We start from the raw sequence: 18,966 nt of genomic DNA on the forward strand, positions 1-18,966 counted from the left end.
ATAGCCGGCGGCGGTGGAGGAGGAAGGCCGGTGGCGGCGGCGATGGTGGAGTCAGCTAGGGTTGGGGTAGAGAAGGAGGAGGGTGGAGGTCTGCTAGTGTTGTTGATAATGAAAATAAGGAGAAGAGGTGAGAAGTGACTAGGGCAACACTTCTAGGAGGAGAGGGCGCATAAACGTTTTTAAATGAAATGTCTTCTAAAAAACAAACACGCTGCAGAGCTTAACGTCTGCGCGTGGTCTGCGTGACGCAGACAAAAGAGGTGAAGAAATGATTTTAGGAAAAAACAAACACCACCTAACAATTTAAGATGCCACTCTCACAAATCTGGTGGAGTGTTAAAGGCCATTGTCACGGCGATGGTAGCCTACGTTATGTTACGTTATTGATAACTTTCACATTTAAAATAGAATTTTTAGAATGCAAGTTTTGTAATTATATTATCATAACGTTCATGAAATATTCTTTACATTATAATGTATACTATAATCTTAAGGTAAAATAGCATCTTTAATTCTTTGTCACCAAATAAAGTTAGGGGTTGTTAGAAAACTTGCATCGACCCAAGAGTGTTGAGTTGGCATGAATCTAGTGGTGTAAAAGGTGGACCAAAACTTGTTTATGAGGCCGCTAAGAATAACCCATCAACCTTTAATCTTAAAGACATATCACACATGAATATGTTGGACTACACGTTAGTATTAAACCTACAATATCCACATCATAGTTATAATAGTGCTGCGTAGATTGATTTAAAACGTTGTACTAAATCTGCAATAATATCCACATCACACAATATATATTTATCATTGTGTATAACTTTATTTAAACTGATACATCGTTAAAGTATATTAATATGTGAAAATTATATTCACCGGTTTATCAATAATACTATGCTTTATTAAGCTTTGTCTTAATACTATATGCTTCTAGTTTTCTATATTTGATCACTTTTCAGTTTTCACGACATCCCATGACCCTGTATCATTTTTGATGATTAACTATCGTATAGGACTCTTGAAGACGGACAAATAAGTGATCTGTAGTTTTATAACAATAACCTTTGTAAATTATCTATATGGTGTTGAAGATTAAGGATATTGTGTAAGATTGTTAACCATGCTAGCTGTCCCTTGTAAAAACCAGTTTTAAGCCACTAGTCAATAATTAATTAAATGTGCATAGACAATACTTATTTTAAAGGCAAAATTTAATAGTCATGTTGACTATTTGAAAAAAAAAATCAACTTTGAAAGTTAGTGACCTGATTATTTACACTAAGAAAACCCAGAAAGTTAGTGACCTGATTTATTAGAAAAACATTTCGGTGACCTGACCTATAAAAATTCAAACTTGGAGGTAAACCTTGAAAAGGAAATGAACTTGGTAAAATAAGTTTTTCGAATCCACCATAGTTTCTTAATTATATATTATAATCTTTTTAACAACAGTTAGTTGGCTTTCTGGTTCAATGACATAAAGGTGATAAACTTGAGAGCTAAAGGTCGCCAAACCTAACTCAAAAGGGTTTTCTTACATGGCGGGTTGTCTCTCAGGACTAGAACATCAAAATCAATATTAACAGTTAACATCTCGTTTCAAATTGTTTTTTTGTTATTCGTTTAAAAGATTGTTCAAAAGAAAAAAAAAGCGTCCTTATAACAAAAACCCCAACTCTTCAATTCAACTATTGCATGAGAAATTTATAGATATAAAATATTTAAGATTTTTTATCCACATATTTGTTATAATCAATTAATCATGAGTATCTATAATAATATCATATAAATGTGTTATAAAATCATTATATAAACTAACAAGTCTTGTGTTATGTCGTTTTCGTTGTCTTTGTCGTCTTAATTGCTTAATGATTTATACGGTTAACCACTAACACTTATCGTCCTCTATCACATGGTTGGGTGATGGACATACTTCTTCAATCACTTTTTAACAAAAAAAAGATTCTTTATTTCCGTTTTAAAGTAGTTAGTTAAAGTGAGAACTTTAAAAAGATTTGCTACATAAAGCACATTTTGAAGAACATTGCACATTTCACACATCCCTTGTAACAAATTAATGTTGGGGCACTAGAAGAGTTGCATCATAATTAACCATTGTGTAGGTGTATTTTTCTTATATACAAAAAATACACAAAAACCTTTTTCGTGGGCATATTACATTTAGACAAAATAACAAATTTCATCATTTACGTTTGTCATTAGACCATCCATAGTAGCGGAGTTATGGTGGCGTTTTGGAGCCAAAACACCGCCTACTCAGCGTTTTGGGGTGTCTTTTTAGTACCGGCGTTTTGTACATAACGTTGGTGTGGCACGAGTTTTGAAGGTCTTGTGAGAGAGAGGTATAGAGATGGGGAGGAGAGAGATGTTTTAGGGGCATTTTTCATTACACTCATTTTTTGCAAAATGCTCAAAAGCTGACTATGAGCCATAAGACGTAAAATGTCCCTTTGTGCCTTGTTTTGACTACACATGACTTTACTTTTATATTACAATTTAAACTTGAAAATAACTTGAAAACAGTGACAAACGTAAATGATGAATTTTGTAAATTTGTCTCATATTTATATAGTTATGTTAGAACTAAATCACACATTTAATCAAAATAAATATATTTTTACTCTGGTATCATACTCAACCCTATTGTGCTAAGTGGCGACACCAAAGTGGTTAACGTCATTTTTAGTTATTATTCCGACACCAAAGTGGTCCACGCCATTTTTTAGTTATTATTTTCTTTCATTTTATATTTTTTACAAATTTGATAATTAAATGGTTATATGCATTGACTTATTGATGAATCACTTGGGGATAGACAACTTTCGGTTGTTACCAACGCTGAGGTTTTACCAATCTTTTTGTTTACTTCCGGTATCATAACGAACGTAACCAAAACATACCGAATTCACGTCAACTCACCGTCGCAACTCCCGAGACCGACAACGAGTTTACCAACACCCAAGATCTACTGACTCTCAGTTGCAACGCCCGGGGACCGAAAACGCTCGAGTTTTACCAACCAAACAAATTATGTTTTAATATTTTGTATATTAACCAACCAAACTCACATTAATACACAACTGCAACGCGAGGAATACATAAACAAATTAGATCTGCCTAGCGTGTTATCCAAACTACCCCGCGCTTTGTAGATTTAGACACTACTTGCACATAATTTAAATTGTCTATACAACTAATCTCAATAACATTGAAAATATTTATGTTCTACACATATAAAAATTTTATATACCAGTAAAGTTTTATAAAAATGTTATGTCCTTATTATATAATTATATAAATGTAACAAATTTTGATACTTATAAATTATAATTGCGAAACTATATAATTAATTACAATTTATTATAAACTCAATATTCGTCAAAATTTCTTAAACTCGTCAACCTCCTGCACGTCATCATCAACTTTAAACACCCCTTGAACAAACCCCTCAACATCAATCTTATTTACACCCATACCCTCCATCTCATCCAACGGTGCAGGTACAAACGGTGGTCTAGCAACGTACAGGATCCCATCCCAATCAACCCCCAAAAAGAAATCATGACCCTTGATCTCCGCCACCGTTAACCTCCGTCTCGGATCCTTCACCAGCAGTTTTCCGATCAAATCCTTCAACGCCGTCGGCTCTCCGGCGACTTCGACAGAATATTATTAAACGTCTCTTTCCTATTAACTCCTTTAAACGGCGTTTTACCGTACAACATCTCGTGCAAAACGACGCCGTAGCACCACCAGTCGATTGAGAAGTTATGGCCGGTGCCGGTTAACATTTCTGGTGCTATGTATTCTTCTGTTCCGACGAATGAGTTTGATTTTGAAACTGAGGTTGACTCGGAGTTGTTGTAAACCGACTCAGGATGTATGCGAGTTGTGTTGTTTAGATCGGAGTTTGGAAACGGCGTCATTTGCAGTGGTTGAGAGTTTGATTTAGGTTTTGGTGTTAGTTTTGTTGATAGATCGAAATCGATAAGCATTATGTGGCCGTTTTCCTGAATCATTATGTTTTCCGGCTTCAGATCACGGTAAACTATGCCTAATTGGTGAAGATAGTCCAATGCGAGTACTAGTTCCACTGCGTAAAACCTAAATGCACAGATTGAATACAGAATTCTCAAGTTAAGCATATGAAGTCTGAACTACATGTAATAGTCACTATGTGACAGCCTAGCGTAGCCGCACCATGATATTGGTCACTAATTTCACATTTTTGAATATGAATACAAAATTCTCAAACTAAGCATTGAAATGTGAACTAATTCTAATGCGTAAAACCTAAATGCGCAAATTGAATAAATTCTCAAATTAAGCATCTGAACTATATGTAATGGTCACTAATTCCGCTGCAAAAATGTAACAGCCTAGCGTAACCGCACCATGATATTGTCCACTAATTTCACAAATCGAATATGAATAATTCTACTACATAAAACCTAAATGCACAAATTGAATACAAAATTCTCAAATTAAGCATCTAAACTACATGTTTATCAATGCATAAAACCTAAATGTACAAATTGAATACATAATTCTCAAATTAAGCATCTAAACTACATGTTTATCAATTCGTGCGTGATAATATTGACTAATTCCGCTGCGTAAAACCTAAATTCACAAATTGCATACAGAATTCTCAAATTAAGCATCTAAACTCTGCTGCATTAAACCTATATTCACAAATCACATACCGAATTCTCAAATTAAGCATCTAAACTACACGTTTAACAGTTCGCTTGTGATAATATTCACTAAGTTAGCTGCACTAAACCTAAATGCACAAATCGGATACAGAATTCTCAAATTCAAATTAAACATACGATGATACGAAGTTATGAACAACTGTATTAACAAAACTCGTGCTCGATAATATTACAAATCACATATAGAATTCACCTGATCACATCATCTGAAAACATTCTCTCCGTCTGTTTCTTCTGCAATTGATTCAAATCACCTCCAGGACAATAATCAATGGCGAAACCGACGATTTTATCAGTCGATACGACGCCGCGGAGCTTCGGAAGCAACGGATGCTGCGTTAATCGCAAAACCTCTTGCTCGAACTTAACCTGCTTACACTCACCACAGTCCGTTTTCAAAATCGTCTTCAAAGCTAATAATTCTCCATTGGATCGGATCAAAAACACTACGCCTCTGCCGCCGCGGCCTAGCACCGATAACACGGTCAGTTGGTTGAGGTCTAACGTCGGAATTTGGATAATTTGATCGTCGGTCATGGCGGTGGTTGTTGAATTATTGTGAATTTAATTGTGTTGTACGGTGGATTAGGGTTTAGAGGTTGAATGAATGATTCAATTGTTATTGTTGAAGTATGAACGGAGAGTTGGTATGTGAGTGAGTAAGCGCAGTTGGATTGCTTAGCGAGGATACGTGTGTCGAAGGGTGATAATAATTTTTTAGAGAAAATATTGATCCTTTTATATATAATACAAACCAAACTATATCTGGATAATGGGTAAGCGAGCAATAAGCTGCGCCGCTATTCCCTTTTGAATCGCAAAGCCTATTCTACTAAATATAAATCCTTGGTTCCTCGGGCTCTGCGAGTCACTGTGGACCACCTTCTGCACCCGCTCCAAGAAGCGAACCGCCTCGGGAGCTAGGGATCCAAAAGTGTCGAAGGCAAATGGAATGAACACGTGCTGATTCTCCAAACACGATGTCTCATGCTTAGCAACCTTCCTAGACTCCGCTCTCAAAACCGCCTGTCCCGGTACGAAGCCACTGTCTCTCAGCCCCACCAACGGGGACACTCCAGTGAGGTCAACACACGCATGCTTACCCCTGCCCAGCCAAACACAAGAACATCCGCAGGACGCAGGGTAGATCTTCCCTCACGCGGATCAGTCAAAAAGTTAACAGGTGCCTCTTTCTTGGCTGAGATCCCGGCACGTCTAAGCACATCCCATAACACATCTCTAACCCAGTCATGACGATACTTGAATCCCGGCAATTCCTTACAGTGGAGTGCATGCTCACCGAATCTATCCAAACAAGCTTTTATTACAAATGGGGCATAATTCATCTGGAGGGAAAAGGGGAATCATAAGCCGGTATTTAAGGATGGCTCTGTATTCAACTGCCGACATCCGTTGCCCAAGACCTTCAATGGGCACAACAGTCAAAAAATCCTGGGCATGAGCCCCCTTGAGACAAGCTAAAACTGCCTTTTGTCTCGGGGTCATATCGAATCTCTCCTCAAAATCATGTACGTGTTTACCATAAAGAGCACTCGCCAAGGTTTGTTGAGGTTTCTTGGGGGCGGTCTCCTTATCAGTAAAACCGCCTATATCAAGGTTCGGGAGAGTTGTTCCAATATTACCAAGTGCAAAAGGGTAGTCAGGATCTACCCCCGTAACACCAGCGTTTCGCAGGACGTGGTCCTGCAATTTCCACGACTGAGATCTGGAAGCCACAAATGCATATGCGGAGACATCCTCAGCCGAGAAAATTCCTAAGCCTCCGCAACGCATAGGGAAGGAAGCCAACCTCCACTGGAGGTCCCCAAAATGCGGTCCTCCACACACAACAATATCTTCAATTGCCCCCCCGCAAGCCCGCATCAAAGATGGACACAGCCTATTTGACATGTTCAGGTTGACAGGTCCGGAGTCCAAACACTAACTTATAATAATAATAATAATAATAATAATAATAATAAAAATAAATTATTTTAGAACGATGAATTTTCCATATTTAGATTATCGCACTTTTCAAATTTAGAGAGTTCCGTTTCTCCTCTCTGACCGGACTATACGTCTTAACCAAACACACGCTGTCTTTCAGAGTTTAGCTTTGACGTTCGGTCGTTCCCAAACAACAACAACAATAATAATAATAATAAAATAACAATAATAATAATAATAATAAATAATAATATTAAATAATAATATTTTTATTATTATTATTGAATGGTGGGTGAATAAAGGGTTTATGTGGTTCTAGAAGGAGGATATGGAGAAGTCATAGAAGGAACTTGAGTCTAGATAATAGCTTCATAAATGTTTTATGTTACATATGTATAGGTAAGCATGATAAAACAGTTGGGATATACACAGGTGGATCGGGTTAGGTTCCAAGTCAATAGTTATTGGGTTAAACTATGGGTGTGTTTCGTGTGGTTTAGTGCGATTTTTGGTTAAAACCGAATTTAAAACCAAAACTTTGGTTTTTGTAGTATTTGAAACCGTTCGGTTTTGGTTTTTCGGTTTTCATTTTGGTTTCGGTTCAGTTTCGGTTTTTTTGGTTTTTGCCATTTGATCTTGAAAATTTTAAGTCAAAAAGAGGTTTCGAAAAAAATAATTAATTTAAGTATAAATAATAGACTATTAAACAGTTTACTAAAAATATGTAAGTTTCATGTTTATTAAATTCTTATAAATTACTTAATATATAATAAAAAAACAAAAATTTAGGAATTCAGTTTTTATTATATGCAAAACCAATACCGAACCGTTAGTTCGCTTTTTACAAAAACATAAAATCAAACTGTTGGTTTTTGTTTCGGTTTAGTTTTTTCGGTTTTTTTGGTTCCGGTCCCCCGGATTGGTTTTTTCGATTTCTTGAACACCCATAAGTTAAGCTAGGTTCATATTGAAAATATGTGGGTCATGGTCAGGTATTGGGTTCAAACGAATTGTTTTATAAAAGTTTTGGTTTGTTTTAAAGGAAAATAGGTTGTACCCAAAATGCATTCGGGTTGAAGTTAGTCGTTTTAGGAAAACAAAACGATATAGAATTGGTTCACCGGGTTTTTTTTTTGACGCCTGGTAGTGATAGTTGGAGGTGGGGTCGATAGTGTAGATGGTGAGGAGGAAGTTTTGGTAGCGTGACGGTGTTGATGTGGGGGAGGAAACGACAACAAGGTGATGCTAGCAAAGATGGGGAGCTAGAGGTGGTTGGACAGTGACTATGAGTGTTTTGGTGGTGGCGGGACGACGATAGTTTTAACCTAGACTACTAGGTGAGAGTGGTTAATAAAGACCACAGGTGATGTTGGCTCATTTGAACTCACTTTAGTTTGACAACTTATATGTGTGCCTCATTAGATAATCTGCTTTGATCAATATTTAATTATTGCCACCTTATATGTGTAATAATTGACATTGATTGTCTTCATTATTCATGTATCATCCCGACAAGGATGTCAAAAGGTCCCTGTATTGTCATTCAAGTTACCATAGCCACCCAACGAGTATAAAATTTTAGAGCATTTGCAATGCTAAAAGTTACAAATCTTCATCTCATCATACCACATTAGATTTAAAATCTCCCTAAAACAACCTTCATTTTTCAACCTTTTTGTGTTGGTGACTGTAACACTTAACATACACTCATCTATTAGGGTTGCACTCGCCCTACACTTTGCAAGATGTCTGGTTGTCTAGGGGTGATCTTAACGTACAAGATGATTCTAGTAAACTTAAGGATACCAACAAGCAAATGATCATGTGATGTTTTTGTCTTTTTGGTTGTCCAAGTGGAAACTTTCCTAAAGGTCTCCCATCCAAGTACTATTCTCACTCAAGCATGCTTGATTATGGAGTTGTTCTCTCATCCACAAACATTACTCCTAAAATGTATTAATTAATATTTGCGTCCAATATTTCTTATGAACACAACTCTTATGTCTATGGACAATGTGAGATGTGTCTAGGATGTTACAAACGACTACCATAAATAACTATTACTAATGTTGTTTAACTATTGTACCTACAACAGGTATCTTAACTACAAACAACCTGTTCATATCTCACTTTGGTCACCAAAGATAGGGAAAATCGTGTTAATTGTTCGGTAAAATCAATGCTCAAAACTCTTTATATAGGGATATATATATTATACATTATAAGGTGCATTCCCATTTATCTTTTCAAATTCTTCATATGGCTATCTATGAAGGATCTTTTTTTTTGTTCTTTTTTAAAATTCTAAGGATTGTCCAATATTATAATTCTCTTCTAAACGGTTTTCAACATCATGTTTACTTACGTTTTGTATTAGAATGGCTTTAAATTTCAATGGGTGACACTTATTTCTACTTTGGGAAGTCATTCGTGTTTCCACGTTTTATTTTAAATATAGAGTGTGGTTTAAAACGTGTATTTGAGATATCTGTTGAATACATTTTGAATAAAAACAATATTATATTATTTTACAAAGTTTTTGAATATTAATATATTATAACTTTAAGGGATTTTTAAAAAAATAAATAGTATTTTACCTAAAAGAAAGTTCTCACAATCTTATGCATTGTCAACATGTTATTATGTTTACCTTAATAAAAAGATGAAAATTGAACTGTTTAATAAAAAATGGACTACTAAAGTGAAAAGTCTATAGATTGGGCTTATTGTTAGTGAATGACTGAAAGTTCCAACCCAACTCATAATAAATGGACTTATACAATATATTCATTTGTGATAGCCTTTATTTATAGTTCGGTTCCTTTGACCACTTGTGTCTTGTGAGTCCCCTAACGTCCCTAATATTTCATTATGCCCCGTCACAATCACTATTTGCCTCTCGACCTCACTTGTCACTGCCCCTCACCAATCTATCTCACATTCAACAAACCTTTCATACTTTCTCACTCGTCCTCTTGATTAATTGGCAACCACAGCATATGTTTGGTGACAAATGTTGGCACACCAATACATGACTTGCACCACGTATTAGGCCTTTAGGAGTGTTAAGGTGGTCGTTGATGAAGGAAGACCAACAACAGTTTCACAACTAGACGTCAAAACCTAATCTCGAGGAGTAGAGTCTTATTTGAATATAGATGGAGTCCCAAATGAAAGAAAATGAGTTTGGTTGACGTTAAGTTAGAATCCTTGAGCTTTATACCAATTGATAGTCATCACAATTAGGCCTATGGGTATACACCAATTTGACAACCCCCCCCCCCCCCCGTGCTATCTCACACAAAAAATCGTGGTCATTCAGGTCATTCCCATTTGCCCCAATCTAATCGAATCAAATTTTTTGTTTTTTCTTTTCTTTTTTATTATAATATTAAATAATGAAAATGATGGATATTGATAAAAAATGATCAATACCCAGGATAAATGATGTTAAATGATATAAGAAGAGCCGGCAATGATGTTGTTAGTAAAAGAAGAGCTGACATGACATACGCGATAAGTAAAAAAAAACGGTTGAATAAACTATACTTATTAGCCTTAGTTTCAAGTTTCAACAAATAAGTAATGTTACAAACTTGCAATAAAAAAACTCAGCATATGAAAAAGGCAACCTTTTAAAATAGGATATTAAAAACTAAAAGTCTAAAATAATGTAATTTATTTCTTAAATCACGGGGTTTATTTGTCAGTCAAGTCTAATATAAAAACTGAACCAATAGTTTTTTAAAGCAATATATTTATCTATCTAGTTTAAGATTAAATAACAAAGAAAAAGAGAACCCACGAGTGACCAGCCAATTGATAACTGAGTTGTCGTTTAGAAAGAGAGAAAGATCACGGATAATCCACAACCAACGAAACCCCCTTGTTCTTCTACACACCACAAATTATTATTATTATTATTATTCAGTAAACCATGGTGGCCCGATCACTTACTTACTCTTGATACTTGATATGATACTGACCGATTGATTGATTGATTTATTAATAATGGAAGGTGCTCAACGACGTCGTTTATCCGTCATCGGTTCTCATCTTCGTCCAATTACAGTCTCACCATCCACTTCGATTAATGTTTCTTTATGTTCTGATTCCGAGAACACTGATTGCATTTTCTGCAAGATTGTTCGAGGTGAAGCACCTGCTTTGAAGGTATATTATTATTATTATTATTATTATTATTATTATTATTATTATTATTATTATTATTATTATTATTATTATTATATGGGTTGTTGAAATTGTGCATTATGTATGCTTTATTAAGCTTTATTAAATTGTGTTAATTGATTATTATGTTTTGTATTCCCAAATTTGGAGCTCAGATGAATCTTAGGTAGGTTTCTCTCTCGATATGGTAATTGAATTGAATACTTGTTCACTTATCATTGCCTATATAAGTATATAACCATTACAAGTCTTTTGCTCTAGAGTCTAGATGTATATAAAACACTCCAAGTGTGACACATATGGGTATGTTTGTCTGGAAGCTTTTAGGAGCTTTTAGCGTCAAAGCTTTTAAGAAAGAGCTCCTACGCAATTAAAAGCCTTGTTTGGTTCAAGGAGCTTGAAGCTTTTAGGTTAGGAGAAAAAGCTTAAAGCTTCTACTAGTAGCGTTTAGAAAGAGTTACAGGCTTTAGTATTTTAATTTACTTAAATAACCTTCCAAAGTAAATATATTTACTATTATTGTTTGTAGTTATGCCCATTTTAGTAATTTTATACATTTTATTAAAAGTTCCAGCTACTATGCCCAACATCTAAATATATTTAAAAAACTACAGCTACCAGATTCCAGCCACAGTTAGCAGCTAGTTTTGCCAAACATACCCAGAGTGTTATATTGCAAAGACCTTGGTTAGGCCTGTGTTTAGTTAGGAAACAGGTGCAGGGCAGCCTGCCCTATGCCCACCTCGTTTGGGACTTCTTGTTACTAAGTTACAAACTCTTAACATTTTATCTAGTTGTCACACGCAGACGTAGGTCAGTCTAGACCGAACCGCGTTAAATCCTCATGTTCGTTATTGGCTTTTGTGTGTTCGGTTTCATGTGTCTGCAAAATCCTAATACAGAGTGGAAACATAAATATGAAAAGAAAAAAAAAACTTTTGGGAGAAATTGACATAATATTGAATGCTCAAACGTGTAAATCCAAATTTCTCAGGATCAAGCAAAATTTTGGAAAACTGAAGTTGACTGTTTAAGTAAGCATGTAAATTACTCAAATCAAATATTCACACTAGAGAATTTATATTGGTTAGAGTTTATTGTTATAACAGTGCCATAGTTTAAAAAATATGATTTGATATATTGATTATGTTTTCTTTGTAATTATTCTCATTTTATTCCTATAAATAGTTGACCAACAATACAAAATACCTTACAGGGTTTACTACTTCTATAGTTTTTTGCAATGAAATGGAAATATTAATTTGTTTATGGTTTAAAATTGTTTTTAGTTGGTTAAGTTTGTTAGTTGAGAATTATTGGTTTGTTTATGATATTAGATAGGATTTTCTAGTTTGGTTTATTTATTTGTAGAATTAGTCTTAGTGTCCTAGTAAGTTTAGGTTTGAGTCATGTCATTGTTTAGCATAAATAGTTTGGTAGGGTTTATGTTTGCTTTTCTATTATGATCAACATGATACGTTGTTCTTTTTTCGTTAAATTTCATCTGACTGCAGCTATATGAAGATGATGAATGCTTATGCTTTTTGGATAACAATCCTGTTAGCCCTGGGTAAGGTATCATATATCTTAATATGCAATCAAAACTTCCGCTCCTTATAAGCAATCAAACGTCTAACACGTTATAAAACCAAGATAACATTCCCTTTTGTATCTTTACATGTTCAACGTTAGACGGTTTCCTATTAATTTTTCACTAAATAGTTTGTCTTACCATTTTGTCAGGCACTGCCTTATTATTCCTAGATCCCATTTTCCATCTCTTGTAGCAACTCCTCCGTCAGTAAGTTCTTATTTATATTATAACCTCTCACTAATTTTTGTACCATGAAAATTAGGCTTGTAAAAGAACCGAACGAACACGAACAAAAGATGTTTGTGTTTGTTCGTTTAAATTTAACCGAACAGACGATCAAACACGAAAAATTAAACAAATGGAGTTTTCTTCTTGACAAAGTGAATATGTTCGTGTCCATTTATGTTCGTTTCTTGATGAATGAACGGTTCAAATAACGGACATACATAACTAAATATAGATGAACAAACTAGTTAAAAGTAGCGTGAAGAACGATGCGTTGGGCCTGAAAAGTTATAAAATCTGCCAAGTTGTAATTGGCCGAAAAGTTTAAATGAATATTTTAACAAACGTAAACTAACGAACATAAACGAATCTAAATGAACAAACGAGACATGTGTTCATGTTCTTCCTTTTAACTAGACAAAACTTTATGTTCATGCTCACTGAACGTTCGGTTCGTTTACAGGCCTAACTTAGTAAATTGAAAACCCTTTCAAGATTTTATTTTTATTTTTATTTTTATTTTTTCAATATTTTTGGCAATAATGTGATAAATTTGCAGGTGGTTGCTGCAATGTGCTCAAAGGTACCTTATATTAGCAAGGCGGTAATGAAAGCCACTGATTCTGGTAATGTGTTTTGTTAATCTTTTTTCTTAATGCTTCAAGATGATATTTTGAATATTAAAGTTGCGTTTTTATGACATTATAAATGAAACTTTCAGATTCATTCAACTTGTTGGTCAACAATGGTGTGGATGCAGGCCAAGTTATATCTCATGTAAGTATCAATAACCGAGGTTTCTTTTTATTCGTGTTATGCAAGTCTGATTAGATGTTTGTATAATTTAACAAGTTAGTTACACAAGTATATACCAAATTTCAGGTTTCGTTTTTAAACTAAGGAAATAACAGGAATCATTCTTCATGTTTTAAAATGTTTACACGTTTCATCCTTTTTCACTAACGGGCGTTAGTTTCTTCTGTTAATTCCGGTCATGTGGGTATTTTTTTTTATTTAATAAATATTATTCAACTTCTATTTTTTTGAGTGAATGGTAAAATGACAAAAATGCCCTCATAGGAATGACTAGACTTAGCAGAAAAATCTAACGCCTGTTAGTGGAAAGGATGAAACATGCAACCTTTTTAAAACGTAAAGGAAGTTTCTTGTTATTTATTTGGTTTAAGGACGAAAAATTTAATTCAAGTTAACCGATTATCTTGTTATTGTTCTTCTTGGTTCAGACACACATTCATATAATTCCTCGTAGGGCCCGCGACTGCCTATGGGCTTCGGAGGTATGCTATACAAATTATCACAGATTTTTGGTTTATATCTATTAATTTGTTAATGTTTTTTTTTTTTTTTAAATTCAGAGTTTGAAGAGGCATCCTTTAAAGCTAGACCAGGAAGCTTTGCATCTTGTTAATAACATTAGACAACAATTGTCATTTGTGGATGGGTTTGAAGACAACAAAGATCATGGAACCACTCTCATTGGAAGATAGCAGGGCCCACTCTCATGGTTTGTAATTTTATGATCCAAACTTTGTTTGCTTTGTAACTTTAATATTTTCTTCTTTTAAGTTGATTTATTGATTGTACAAATTGGAGAGACTTGCAGTGTGTGTTTTTCTGGTGCCCATTTGGGTTTTTACAATCTTTTTTCAGCTTATGTTTGACAGCTAAATGTTTCATTATAAGTTTGTATATCCATCATGTTTGCACCTATAGTTTGTTATTAATAAAGTAAATATTTTTACTAGGAAATAACACTTGTGAAGTTCATACATTGATCAAAATGATCATTAAATTCATGTTCTTTTAACATTTCAAGAGTAGTGTTCAAGTCAAGTTAATGAAGATGAGAAACAATCATGAATATTCTAAGACAAGGTAAAAAAAACACAAACTTAAAGAACATCATCATCATCATCATCGTACTCAGTATATCCCACCAATAGCAAAGCTATAGTAGGGTCTGAGGAGGGTGATTACTCGCTAACACTCAGTATATACACAAACTTAAACTTAAAGAACAATTTCTATAAATAAACTATCTTATATTTGGTGATTACTCACGATATTGGGAAGGCAACACCACCAGATCAATTATGTGGCAAGAAGCAATATGGAAACATTTGAATTATACTCGCTAACACTCACTATGTTATTAATGGAGCATTGTAACTGTGATCTTTATCTTCATCGTATAGAGACGTCGCTAGTAAATAAAATAAAAAAAATTCGCAATAATCTAAATAAGATGGGTTTGTTCGTTTACGCCCAATCCACTACACATGATGATGATTGTGTCTATTGTTTCTTTACTTGACAAACTAATAAACTAGTGAGAATTTATTTAAAGCTGGAAAAAACTGCCAAAAATGTGAAATGCTTGTCAAATACAAATGAGGCAGCAAGCCTGATTCTATTTGGTTCTTTATTTCTATTGCTCCTTTTTTTTTGCCTAATTAATTTAACGTCCTGTTCTTGAGTTTTTTTAAAGTATGGAAAGGAAAGGAAAACTAAGGATAGTTAAAAAATGGGTGTTTTTGAGTTTTTTTTATGATGGAAAGGAAAGGAGTAGGAGGAGTTAGGAGGGATTAAATTGATGTTTTTTCCCAATAAATTATCCTCCCAAAAATGGGATGATTACTAAGGATAAGTTTTTTCCCAATAAGTTATCCTTTTCTTTCCTCCAATTTCCTTCTAACTCAAGAACACACCTATTAAAAAAAAATTTCATTCTCTTCCCTTCCCTTTCTTATCATTCCCCCTTTTTTCCCTTTCTTTCCTTGGTTAAAAAACTCAAGAACAAGACGTAAGTTTGTCACTCTAAATAAATTTAAGGCCCAAGAACTCAAAAGCCCAACTTGGTGATCAGCTCACATATCTCAAATCCAGGCTTAGCCCAAGCTATCAAGACTACATAGCCTACTAATTAAGTCTACATTGACACGCCAATTTAGATGTAGCCTTAATTAGAGGTGCACAAAAAACCCGAACCCGGAACCGGACCCGAAATAAATACTCGGAACCGGTTTTTCTAATACCCGGGTTTTTAATACCCGAACCCGACCCTACCCGTAGGGTACGGATAGGGTATGCATTTTGGCATTAAAACCCAAACCCGAACCGGACCCGATTTGTACCCGGTAATACCCGAAAACCCGATTTGTACCCGGTAATACCCGAACCCGGAACCGAGGTTTTCTATTACCCGAAATCGGGTATTTCAAATACCCGATGTATACCAAAAAATACCTTAAAAATACCCGAATAATACCCCTAAAAAGTGTAAACTTTTAAAAAATTCAATCTATATAAAAAAAATACCGGAAAAAAACCCGAAAAAACCCGTAAATAGAGTTTTTTCAATACCCGATAATAGGGTATTCAAATACCCGGTTTTAGAATACCCGGTTCTATACCCGACCCGAACCCGATGCATAGGATATGATTTTTAGAGACAATACACGACCCGAACCCTACCCAATTATTACCAATACCCGGTCATACCCGTACCCGGTCATACCCGAACCCGGGTATTTAGAAAACCCGATTTGTGCATCTCTAGCCTTAATGATTGATCAATCTAATCCGTTAAATCAAGTAATCAACGGTCCATGTCAGAGTGGTATTATAATTAAGCATCTTGATAAAATGATCGGTTTAAAATGAAATAACTTTTTTTATTAAATATATGATATATAAATTCAACCCGCTCTCCTGTTTAACATGTGTACAACTTTATTTCAACCCACCATCCTAAATACATTCGATGTACAACTTAATTACAACTCAGTAAAAATTTACTCGCCAACTGTTTGACTCACCAAGAAGGCAAAGATTTGATTGATCTTAACCCAATTACTAAAATAAATATTCATTCTATGCATCACTTGTATCATCAATTGTTTTGGTGTTTTGGTAGGTGATGCAGTACAAATTCCAACCAATGCAATGCAATGCAATGCAATGCAATGCAATGCAATGCAATGCAATGCAACTTGCACATTTAACTTATTGTGTCATGTACCATGCAACAAACACCAGTTGAAACTTGAAAGCATATATTCTTGGTTAAGTCATTTATTGGGGAAGTGTAACTTTAAATTGATTAATTAATGTTTATGTAATCATAACCCAATGTAGATTCTTGATTAGATAATCATACATTCCCAACCTTTTACTGACCGTTTATTGGGTCTTGTGATTTTGGATTTTGAGTACTCCTAGAGATGCTACTACTGTCACAGTTTCACTAATAATAAAAGAAACATGGCCACTGTCATATCATAGTTTTGTATGTATTGCCAATATTAGTAACAATGCCACCTCTTTATTCTTGGATCTATGTGGATAATAATTATAAAAATAATATTTATTTTTTTTCTCTTAATATTTATGTCTCAAATCATTTAAAGGAGTGTAACCCATATGGTTATTTGTATAAAATCGTAGATATTCGGTAGCTCAATGTAAACAAGTCAAAATAGTTGACGGGTTGTAAACAATTTGATGGATTATAAACGAATTGTACTCAGATTGCAAACTGATTAAATGCGTGATATATGACAATGGATCGTAACAAATGGGTTAAACATGTAAGCTTTATAACATATATACTTTTATATTTTGTTTTAATTTAAAAAGTTCATGGGTGATATGTCTAAATTTTTTTGATTAAAAATTAGTGTTTACATTTATACGAATATATAAACATGCAACAAGATGTATCGTTAGCCCTTTTTTATACAAAACCAAGTCCTTTAACAATAACATTCATAAAACGTGGGATAAATCTAAACTAAATCGAAGTAGTTTATTAAAGGTGCTACAGAGAAAATAACCAAAGTGAAACTACACACCTAGTTGTTATGAGAAAATAGACCAAATTATAAAATAAGTTGTATCGGTTCTAAAAAAATAAGATAAGTTGTAAATATTTGACTTACAAGGATAATGCACTAACAAAGAGGTTGAGATATATTGGTTAAAATAAAAAGTGGTGGATTATTTAAGTTATTTTACCGGTCAAGAGTTTGATTTATAAAATGACAACTCTCCTCCAATGGAGATAAATCCACCCACAAATATCCAACTAGAATCTTCGCCTTTGAGATATACCCTCGCCATCGAATCAAAACAAATATTAAACTTCTATGAGACTATATTTTAACATAAACCATCATTCAACATTTTACATGCTTAATATAAGTTAATAATAGATCAATAATTTTTATTTGTTTTAAGTTGGTAATCAAATGTAAGAAAACGACAATGTTGGTTATTTTTATTGAGTCAAGAGTCTTAGGCTATGTAACTATGTCATATACATATGTGGCTAGTGACCAATCACGTAAACACCGTGATGACCAAGAAATCCTTGACATCTTTATTTTTTATAAAAGAATCAATAGCATGCATTATTGTTTATATTTATATGAAATAGTGGATGGTGTATAGAAGATAGGACACGATGGCGTTTTATACAAAACACCCAAAAACAGGTTTATTGAGTGAATGGAGAACTAAAGTACGTTTTTAAGACGTTTTTAAATTCGTTTATTTTTTTTACCATAAGAGTGAAACCCCCAAATTATATTCATATACAATAAAGGAATTTTAAAATCCCCTATTTGGATGATTTAATAATTAACAGTATAACTAGCATAACACAAACCATAAAATTTATTATATATTTCAACTAAAAATATGAATAATTAATTGGTAAAAGGTAAAGGAGTTGGACCAATAAATATGGGTGTTATGCTTTAAGCAAGCAAAAACTTTTTCTTTGGTTAAAAGCTTATTTCATAATTTGGTCCGTCTATTATGATTCAATAGATTTTGGACCACCATATTTTAATTTCTAAAAGATTCCCTTCTACTTCTACTTCTATTTTCATTCTTTTACCTTATACTGCACCACATATTTTATTGTCTTTTATGCTCATTCAAGCTAAGAATTGCTATTTTTCAGTGTCCAAATCAAGCAAAACCTCTTCTTCTTTGATCATGATGGTGGGGATATCAAAATAGCGACAAAATAACATAGTACCTACATGGAATATCGTCCTTTAAAATGCAATGACATGTCTAATATCGTCCTTTAAAAATGCAATGAAATGTCAATGTTATCTTGCGGTAATCATCAACTCGTATAGGCAAAATAGTAATTTCACGGCTTTTTATCTGAAAAATTTAAGTACGTCTATCTGGGATATGACCAGATGTATAACATAAAAGTATTCAGGTTTTTAGGTT

General features: G+C 34.0%; 1 protein-coding gene and 1 pseudogene across 2 annotated transcripts; one reads left to right on the forward strand and one right to left on the reverse strand.

Annotated features, from left to right (window-relative positions):
• Positions 1-3,395: 3,395 nt before the first annotated feature.
• On the reverse strand, positions 3,396-5,368 carry LOC143542301 (serine/threonine-protein kinase OXI1-like; annotated as a pseudogene). The gene is made up of 2 exons (XR_013136880.1): positions 4,930-5,368; positions 3,396-4,122 (listed from the first exon to the last, which is right to left on the reverse strand). The product of XR_013136880.1 is annotated as a serine/threonine-protein kinase OXI1-like (transcript).
• Positions 5,369-10,453: 5,085 nt separating this feature from the next.
• On the forward strand, positions 10,454-14,353 carry LOC143542302 (adenylylsulfatase HINT3-like). Its single transcript, XM_077034918.1, has 8 exons — positions 10,454-10,640; positions 10,673-10,856; positions 12,389-12,444; positions 12,618-12,675; positions 13,253-13,319; positions 13,415-13,470; positions 13,938-13,991; positions 14,070-14,353. The coding sequence occupies exons 2-8, from the start codon at positions 10,695-10,697 to the stop codon at positions 14,199-14,201; spliced, it is 585 nt and encodes a 194-aa protein (XP_076891033.1). The 5' UTR covers positions 10,454-10,640; positions 10,673-10,694; the 3' UTR covers positions 14,202-14,353.
• The last annotated feature ends 4,613 nt before the right edge of the window (positions 14,354-18,966 follow it).

This window comes from Bidens hawaiensis, unplaced genomic scaffold (genome assembly GCF_021521415.1).
Source record: "Bidens hawaiensis isolate Kalapana, Puna unplaced genomic scaffold, B.hawaiensis_p1.1 tig00012815_1, whole genome shotgun sequence".
Classification (NCBI taxonomy): domain Eukaryota; kingdom Viridiplantae; phylum Streptophyta; class Magnoliopsida; order Asterales; family Asteraceae; genus Bidens; species Bidens hawaiensis.

Excerpts from the sequence above, each read along its gene's own strand:
- LOC143542302 (XM_077034918.1), top strand. The coding sequence starts at position 10,695 with ATGGAAGGTGCTCAACGACGTCGTTTATCCGTCATCGGTTCTCATCTT. Across the intron at positions 10,857-12,388 it reads GTGAAGCACCTGCTTTGAAG|CTATATGAAGATGATGAATG; the intron begins GTATATTATTAT and ends ATCTGACTGCAG. Across the intron at positions 13,471-13,937 it reads CAGGCCAAGTTATATCTCAT|ACACACATTCATATAATTCC; the intron begins GTAAGTATCAAT and ends TTCTTGGTTCAG.